General features: G+C 35.5%; 1 protein-coding gene across 1 annotated transcript; it reads left to right on the forward strand.

The window, feature by feature from the left end:
* Nucleotides 1–894: 894 nt before the first annotated feature.
* On the forward strand, nucleotides 895–10,180 carry LOC123875480. Its single transcript, XM_045921329.1, has 5 exons — nucleotides 895–1,267; nucleotides 1,351–1,559; nucleotides 2,421–2,627; nucleotides 3,093–3,247; nucleotides 7,898–10,180. The coding sequence occupies exons 1-5, from the start codon at nucleotides 1,249–1,251 to the stop codon at nucleotides 8,154–8,156; spliced, it is 849 nt and encodes a 282-aa protein (XP_045777285.1). The 5' UTR covers nucleotides 895–1,248; the 3' UTR covers nucleotides 8,157–10,180.
* The last annotated feature ends 12 nt before the right edge of the window (nucleotides 10,181–10,192 follow it).

A 10,192-nucleotide genomic window follows, 5' to 3' on the forward strand; every position in this document is an offset into this window, starting at 1 on the left:
TTACTTATTTACTTAAAACTACATTGTATAGAACATTTACTTACCAAGCAAGTAGTGTTAGCAACACATATACACAGTCGATAAGGATAACGAACAAACCAATCACTTTCGAATTTTGACGAAATAAAGATACAATTTTTTTTTTGTACTTAGATACATAACTACAATATCACTACCCCGCAACGAATAACTTTATTATCCAAAACAAAGTTGAGTCACAGAGAAAAACAAACAAAACACTTTTTTAATCACAGAGTAATTACAAAACAAAGTGAACTTAGACCAATAACTTAGAGAAAGTGAAATAAACTAACAAATGGGTCAATTACAAAGACCTTACATTTACTAAGTGTAAGGTCTAAGTGTAAGGTCTTTGGTCAATTACGACAAACAAAAACTGTTTTGGATGCGTTCCGTTTCACGATTATTTTTGGTTTGCTGGGAAAAATTTGAATATATTTATGAAGTCCTAAAAGTAACGTAAAGTAACATTTTGTGTCGTGTAACATGGAGGAAACATGAGGGGGTCAAAAGTAACGTAAAATGTTACAAAAGTAACATTCTGGCAACGCTGCTTGAAAATTGAATTGAATCGAATCGAACGAAATCGAAAATAATTTTTTGACATTGACAATTGACATTTAACTCCACTATGACACTTGACATACTTGACGTTGACTTGTGCATGCGTGTTGCTGCCTAATGGTGCCGCTTCATGCTTGTGGTAAACAATATGATGTAGGTAAACAATAAACACATTGCATTGGCACCGACCAATCTTATGTGCCTCCATCATGCTACTTGACTTAGCGAAATACATTGCACAATGCACATGCATTGCACTACAAAAAGCCAGCAAGAGAAGAAGAAGAAGAAGCATTGGCAAGCGATTATTTCTTATTACTATAATATCGACTATTCACCAAGATTTTAAGGCCCTCGGGACGATAATAAATTATTGCTTCCAGAATACATGGGTTTTCAGCAGGAACTGTAAAATTATCAGTGGTTTGTTTGTTATCCTTATCCACAGACCACGAATCCGTCCATATATCTGTATTCTGTTTTATAATCTGTGTTATTTAACGGACTTTAAGGATTTCAAGAATTTTTTAAAGTAAAGTTAAACTGTTGAAAATTTTACTTTTCTCATAATATTATTGTCAATATTTATTAAATGCATTTAAATTGTAAAGTGCGTTAACTGTGGATACACCATTAGTATTTCGTTGTTGCTTGGTTGCTAAAATGAATGATCCGTTGGCTGGTAAATATTTGTTTATTTGTTTATAGACATAATATGTTTTCCTAAGTCCTCTCGCTTAATGAAAACAACCAATTTAATTTCAGTAATATACAACGAGGGGCACTGGCGAGTTAATTTAGTATCGCCTATGTTCAACTTACAATGCAATAAAATAAAATTAAAGCAATACTCTATGAAAATTCGTCAAGCACTAGTAAGTGAAGTGGCTGCTAGTTCTAGCTCAAGACTGGACGTATCAATCGAAAATTTGCCATTGTTAAAGTATTCAAATGAAGATCCTAGTGGTCTTAAGGTAAGTGTTCTTCTGGTTACCTACAACACACTTTTTAGAACACATTTTTCGCTTTTCAATTAACTAAGTAGATTGGTGGCAAGGTTTTCGTAAATTGAATTACTACCTATTCAAATTGTTCCGCCAGCCTGATGTATATCTACCTCTGACCTTAACCTTCTGTTTATCTCAAAAAAGTCGTTGTTCTTTTGCATCATTCTTAAGTCATGAATAGTGACTTAGAAGTCTAAGAGATTTCTTATTGAAAGAGCATAGTCTGAGATCGATAGAGCGTATTTGGACTTATCTCTAACTTAAAACAAGACAGATTTATGCAGAGATATGTGTGTCTCGTTTAAACTCAGTCTTAAGTCTGAGTAAAGTTAAAGTGTAAAGAAGATAAGTGTTTCCTCAGTATGTAGTTCCGTTACATTGCCAGCTATCTCTGTGCCAAATTTACATGAGTTCCTCATTTAAAAAATATATTATTAATTATAAGCTTAGGTATTTTTAATCTTTAGGTTAGGTATAATATTTAATTGTACAACTTCTGCTATCAATGCACGATGTGACTGCCCATACATGAGACCTATAGAACTTAAGGAATAACATTTGTAATTTAAGTGTGTAATTCTGTGGGCGTTTCTGAACCAAATAAAATAAAATAAAGAGCCTCAATAGCTCAACCTGTAAAGGAGTGGACTGAAAACCGAAAGGTCGACCATTCAAACCCCGCCCGTTGCACTATAATTGTCGTACCTACTCCTAGCATAAGCCTGATGCTCAGTTGGAGAGAAAGGGGAATATTAGTCATTAAACATGGCTAATATTCTTTTATAAAAAAAAAAATGCCATTTTCACTTTACTTTTATGCCATTTCAGATAACTGTCAAAAACCAGTTTAAATCCAGTGACAAAGAGGTGTACGTTGCCATCTTCCTTTCATGGGGTAATGGTATAAATATAAACGATGAAACTACACATTTACCTTACATGCTGGAGCGTGGGGAAAGGAAAGTGGATATGGCTGTAAAAAATACTTTGCTAACCCTATTTGATTGTATGATAGTGCCAATTGACTTCACCCAGGTAAATTATACGAAACTAGCTGATGCCTGCAACTTTGTTTGAGTGGATTTTCTTATTAAAAAATCTAGTGGGAGCTCTTTGTTTTTTGAGATAAGAAGTAGCCTGTCACTTTCCAGGTCTTAAGCTATTATACCCATGCAAAAAATCATGTCAATTCATTGAAGGACAAACAAACACTTTGGCATTAACAAACAATTATTTATATATTAGTAAACATTCAAATAAGTTATTTCTCACAGAACCCTGCTAGATTGACAAAGGAGTATCTTTTAATCCAACAAATTACAGATCCAATGATAGTTAATTCTATATGTTATAAATACTCTGAAGTACAAATCATACTTCATTAAGTATGTCAAAAGTAAATTCAAGAATAATAGACATGTCGGACTACAGGGGGCGCCGGATTAGACTGGGGCCAGATTACCAGAGGTACTTTCAAACATACCAATGATTCACTTTCAGGGACAGCTACTAGACTTCATGTTCAACTTTATAGAAAATGATAACTCACGGAGTTCAAACCCGTTTGTGCTCAAATACCAGACTCCTCAAGTTAACTTTATGGATAAGATCACCTTAAGTTTTGAGATTGGTGATATACGAGCAATATGGAACAGGTAATTTAATTTTGACCATTTATATAAAAATCACATCAGGCATTTTCTTCTGCTCTTCTTGCTTGGTGGCTTTTAGTAGTGCCAGACCAGCACAATGCACTTTGCCAGTGTCGAGTAGCTTGAGGCAGGCACATAGGAGATTGGCCGGTAAAACATGACTTAGAAGTTAGGGCGTTTTGCACTCATTTGTATTCGCTGTCGTAAAAATACGATTCGAAATAGTTTATACAAAACATACATATTATGCTTGTGCACTCATTTGATTTGTATTTAACAAACCAAATTGGTTAGTGCACAAGCATACATACCTATAAAACGAATACAAATGAGTGCTCAAATGCTCTTAGGTATGTTTCCCTTCCCCTTAAGGCTATCGTTGTCAACGATCCCCCGTCGATTTCCTACGTATGATATTATTGTTCTTATCTCTATCTGCCCTGGTTCGTGCATTCTCGGTTCCTAGATCGGTACATTTGTGATAACCAATTGAAATTGCTGTAATTGGCTGAATTTACCATGTTCTTGCTGCGACAGTGAGTTTTAGCCACTAGCGGAACAATGTTAGCCGGTCAGAAATGATTGCAATTAGTCAACCTGTTTGACGTCCGTGTTCTGTTTTCGATTACAAAAAAGAAAAAATTGTTGTTGCAATCATCAATTTTAGCAAATAGTGAAAGAGAGTCGGCCAATCAGAGGTCACAACTACCGTCACACTTTCTGTCACACTATGGCAGTAGGCATACCGAGTAATGAAAACAATTTTTAAATTCTGTCTAGGAAGTAGTAGGGTTGCCACCTGCCTCTTTTTGATTTACAGGCTACCACCATCAAAAATACGGGGTTTAGATTTGAAGAAATTTGAAAATTTGAAGTATTTAAAGAAATAGGCGGTGGTTCTCTCTGAAATGCATGGAAAGCCTATTTAGATATTTTAGTTTATTTGTAAGTTTTGTATTTTTTCTCCGTATGTTGCCGTGTCTTGATTAGTGAACTGTGTTTGCAATGTGGTTTTAAATAAAAGATTTATTTATTTAAATAGCTTTTAAAAACTCTTAAGTTTTGTAAAGCAAAATGTTATACATTTCATGCATACAATCTTTTCATTTTAACTTAAAATTACATTTAATTTGTAATTCCACCTTCACAGTATCAATACTATGGCCGTAGCCAGGAATCGATTGCGGGAGAGGTTTTATCAGGGCCGGAACTGAATCCTGTCATGAGGAAAAAAACATTCGCTCAACTTTATGGGCTAATTACCTGGTTAGTGAAATTTCGCCTTTCAATTTGTCAGTGAGATAAAATACAACAATAAAAAAGCGCGAGCGCAGTGAGCGTAAGTGTTTTTGGTTCAATACAGAAAAAATTAAAGTGAAAGGGAAACGAGTTTAGCCATAGCAAGATTATATTTTTAAAGCTTCCTATCCATACTAATATTACGAATACGACAGTATATCTATTTGCCTATCTACCCTTTCACGGCCCATCTTCTTTACCAAAATTTTGGTACTTACTATTCAGAGGTAACTTGCATCCCAGACATTTTTTTTTAGGCGGCTTTTTAGCCCGGAAAATCCCCCACGGAATTTTTTAAAATCTAAATTCATGCAAACGAAATTGCGGAGTTTACACCAAGTAATACAAATTCAAAGCGCGAGTGAAGTGAGCGCGAAATGTTTGATATATTTCCAAAAAAAATTGGTAAGCAAATGCAAGAAATAGTGTAAGTATTATTTTAGGCTTAGGTTTTTGACGGATTCCCAGGCGCAGTCGCCATTTCTAAATTTCTGGTCTGATGGGAGGCTTCGGTCATGGCTAGTTATATGGTTACTATGGCCCTAACGGCCAAGAAATTAGACTGCATCATCACTTACCACTAGAAAAGATTAAAGTCACGGGCTAACTTGTATAAAAAAAGGCTTACATCCTCAAACCAAGCCCCGCTGCCTTGGCTACGACCATGATCAATATCGAGTGGGTTTCGGCTACGCATTGCCGCAAAAGGAAAATATTCTTTCTACTGGACATAACGTCAGTGTTTGATTTCGCCAGCCAGGTTTCTGTATCCCGAAATACGGGGTAACCAGTAAAATACGGGGCCTCTGGCAACCCTATTCGGAAAACACTGTCACATTCAAGTTAATGTCAAATATTTTGTTTTCAATTACAGAAAGCTGCATCAATCATTATTACAATATTTTCTTTGTTGTGATTGGCTGAATTTTTGAGTTTGAGCCAATAAACAGACTGTTTGCCAATTAAACGTCATAACAATATAAATGCCAGAAAGTTTAACCAAGTAAAACAAACTTAATGAGAACCTAGTGAGAATGCAAACGGCACACAATTTATAATACATATTATGTTAGTCGTATATAATAGATATTATAGTAGTCGTTCACTTTGGTAATAGTCAGATTGTCATCAGTAAAATTGATATTGGTTGATGTATCGTAAATTATTGTTTCGGTGACAAATATTTTTATTATCTATTTATCTTTGAACAGAATGGAATAGAATGAAATGGAATGGAATACAATGATAAATTTTTATTCCTGTAAACTTTTAGGTAAACTTCAAAGTGTTTTTGGAGGGTCAGACAAATTTACCACTGGTTCGGAATGCCGTTCCTACGTTTTCTAGGGTTTCGTACCTCAAAATGAAAAACGGAACTCTTATAGGATCACTTTGTTGTCTATCTGTCTGTCTGTCGTGTGTGTCAAGAAAACCTCTAGGGTACCCGTTGACTCAAAACCATGAAATTTGGCAGGTAACCTAACTGCGTAATTTTGGGTAGTTTTTTTAATCGATAAAGAAAGTTTGCGACATTGTTCAATAAAAAATTTGGATTCCAACTCCTCAATCCTGATGTTGCAGGGGACCTGACTACTAAAGCTAATGGGATTTAAAAAGTGTCGATTATTAATTGATATTGAAGGTATAGGATGCTGTAAGAAATTGCATTCCTAAATCCTGGTGATCCCTCGGGATTTGAAAAGGATCATCCGTTTAAATATTCTTACGTGATACAGAAACAAGTTGCATCCCGGGGACGGGCTATTACGGAGAGGCAACTTTTGTTCTGGGAAATGAAAGGATCGGGATTTTTAAAAACCTAAATCCACGCGAGCGAAGCTGTGGGCATTAGCTAGTTGTAAATATATTTAAAAGCTACTATAAGATAATAGATAAGGTACTTATTTCCTTATATTTTTATTGTATGGCAGTGCGCGGTTTTAAATTATAAATTGCACGTCCTGTCCTTTTCTGTAATACATTTTTTTTTCAATATCTACCGCTTTATCTCATAGCAAGAGTCCGTAAGACATAATACAGTGAAAATAGGCAAAATATACAATTTTTGCAGTTTCCACGTCAGTACCTGTCGAATTTTTCTAACAGTGTAAGCAGCAGAGCTGAGTTTACCATCAAGTGTTGATATGTGGGTGTTCCATAGAAGCTTTGCATCTAACATTATACCGAGAAACACGGGGTTCTCCTTTATTTTCAACATATGATTATTTATCAATGAAATTATGTCATTTAAGGTCCTGGTATTGGGCAGTGTGAATTCAACACACTTAGATTTCTTTGCATTTGGAAGTAAATTGTTAGCAATAAATCAGAGAGTGACCTGTGATATGGCATTACATATAGTATACATTGTCAAAAATTATAATATTAAAGCTGTGCGTATTGCGTGAGGAATAGGTTGCAAAAGAGTTGCAACTTGCAGGGTTTGATGCATGCGCTATTGCCAGCAAACATGAGACATATTTTTATCTACAGGCAACGTCTACGCATAACGGTAGGTAACGCATACGTCTAACGCAAGTTGAAATGTACCAGTGTATTTAGTTAGACCTATCGACAAGTTTGGAGTTGGGTGCAGTCTAAATGTGGCCCGTGTGTTTAGACTGTCAGTTTCTGTCAGTTTCACGTGTCGTCCCCCGCACTTCACCACCCCGCTTGCACAAATCGAGACAGCACGAAATTTTCAAGATTTCTGGGTGTAATTTCTGGTTTTCGTAGTTCCCACACAATTATAACAATATAAAATATATAACGATAATTTTTTTACTACATAATATTCATTAAATTTTCTAGGTCTGTGGTTTTTCCAAATTTCATTAAATTGCTCCATTGTCTAGAAAAACGAGCACAAAGTTGGGCCTTTTTTTAAAGAAAAATACAAATCTTTGAGCCCCTGTAATTTTAAAACTACATATTATTACAAAAATCTAAAACACCACAGACACGGATATTAGTTTCTAGACTATGTCTGCAAAATTTCATGGACTTTGGTTGCTTAATATTCAAATGAAATGGGAACTACGATTGTATGGAGTAAGTGGTGGAGAGAGTCCTGTTAATCTAGTCTGTACTAGGTAGCAGGTAAGAAAATGTACAATGGTCAGGATTCGAACCTACAACCTTTTAGACTTTATACAGCCACTTAAACCGTTCAGCGATTGAGGTTTGCGGAAACTTTTAAAGCTATCAGAAATTTAAATTTCTTGATATTAAATATATTTTAAAATTAGCTGAATGTTTTTGGAACCGCTCTAGTTTGAAGGCCATATTAAATACAGTTCATTGTTTTAAAAAATATTCGAAGCTATTTGTAACAATTTTTTATTATTATTTTAGGGTCAAAGAAAGTAACATCAATCATAACAAAAGACTCCAAGCTTACCAAATCATTCTGAACCAAATATATTGTATGTACACACTAGAAGTGACATTGTTGCAATTGTGTGAAGTAATACTACCAACAGCGGAGGTCAAACACAGCGGTATGGTGAAAATGAAAACACCGGAAATTATCAACTCAGTTTTCACGGTTTTAAATGATATCACACGTGAAAGATTTCAATTAGAATCAAATTTTCAAGATCCAGAGGACTAAGTAACTCACTTGACTTCGCATGGGTAGTTTTAAGTATTAACATTTCAAAATCATTCTCAGAGAGACTATCCAATAGTGAAACTTGTAAGGGACTTTTAAAATATAGTTAGTACTTTCAGAGGGACATAGTTGGAAGGATTTATTTTAAAAATTTATTTATTAGTATACATAGGTACAGTAACTGGCAGGAAATATTGTACATCAACCTCTAGAAAGAGATTTCGGCTTTTGAGAGTGTTGTCTCTATCACTCATATCTATGTGTCTTCTGTATGTTTCAACGATAGAGACAACGCTCTACGAAATCACTATCTCTTTCTAAAGGTTGGTGTGCAATATTTCCTGCTGGGTACCTACTGTACTAGCGCGACTTCATCCGCGTGATACAGTCTTGGGGATAATGTAGCCGACTATCAATAAAATAATTTTAAAAATTGATTTATTAGTTCCAGAGAATACCCTCTATATCCAAACTTTACCTCTTAGTACCTATTAATGTAAATAAATTTACTTAAATGTTTCTTAACAAGTTAAAAATATGTTAAGTCTTTTTACATAGAATGAATGAATTGTAAATATAGATTGTTAATTACGCACGCGCACGAACTGTGCACACAACGCGCATCAAACGCCTCTGGACGCGTCATCGTTCAATGTGTACATATATGTCGCGAACGCGTATCTAACGTTTATACTTCCAAAAACTCACGAACATTTGCACGCCGTGTCTTGTACAACATGCACGCGAACCGCTCGCTAACCACTCGTTACACGTCCACATTGTTATGATGCGTGTTGTGTGCACCGTTCCGGCGCGTGCGCAGGAGTGGATTAGCCTTATATAGATTAGATTAGTGAAAGGAAGTTTTAAAAATAGGTACTTACTGTTATATTGTTATGTGAACTTCTATAATTTTGATTTTATTCTGGCTAACAGCCATTTCTAATAAAAAAGGAGGTGGGTATTATCAAAATAAAAAGAAAGAAAAAAACAAATTTTTCAACATTTATTTCATGAATTATGCCTTACAAACGTGTTCGCATATTGTAATCTTACAAAATATTACTACATCATTACAATGTGCTAAACTTAAAGTAACCTAGTTTTGTTATCATGTCTTTAATTCATATTTTCTTGCAAGCAGTCCTTATAGATCACAATTTCGTCCTTCGGTACATTAAAATCTTGCGAAAACTATGAGGTTTCCTCCAAGTTATTTCTTGTGCTAATGTAATCACTAGGCCACCACCCCTCTGCATAAAGGTGCAAACACATTACTGAGTCGCGGTGAGTTGCTTTGCAACGTAATTTCGCGCTACGATCGGCCAGAGCGGCTCGAGGTTATCGTGCCTAAGAGTCGTCAGACTAAGGGCCAATTCACACGGCAGCGACCGGTAGAGACGCGACGAGGTTCGCGTCGCCGCCGGCCGCTAGAAGCCACGCGTGGCCTCTCGACACCAGTTTAGTTTTTAGATTTGGTAAAGAGCAGGGAGGGCGCGGCCGACCTCTTGTCGCCGCGGGCAGTACCACTGACGAGACGCGCGACCTTTTCAAGCGATAGTGGTCTTTTAAATATGTAGATAAAGTTTAAAATTATTTCACACTGAAAGTGCTCGCCGCCGCTCCGGTGTCAATCGGCCCTAACCGGCACGTCTTTATTTGACATATGTAATATGTATGAGTTGTATCGCCACACGTTCACGACGCAGTAATGTGTTTGCCGCTTAAGACAGTCAACAATATAAATATGTTTTTAATTTATTTTATATTATTATCTAAGAAATTCTCTGGCGGACAAGCAGCTGGTATAAGCTCCAAAAATGTATAACATAATATAATTTTTTATTACAATAAAATATAAAAATAAAATAAACATCTTTAATTAACAAAATGTAAAATGTTGTTTGTCGATAATTTAGCTAATATTGGTAAGATGTATGCACATTTACATGTCAAGATAGTAAACAGAAATTAGTGTGATTTCTTTCTGGGCAAAGGCTGTAACGCATTTACTTATATCACTTTAAAATTGTTGT

This window comes from Maniola jurtina, chromosome 20 (assembly GCF_905333055.1).
Source record: "Maniola jurtina chromosome 20, ilManJurt1.1, whole genome shotgun sequence".
Lineage (NCBI taxonomy): Eukaryota > Metazoa > Arthropoda > Insecta > Lepidoptera > Nymphalidae > Maniola > Maniola jurtina.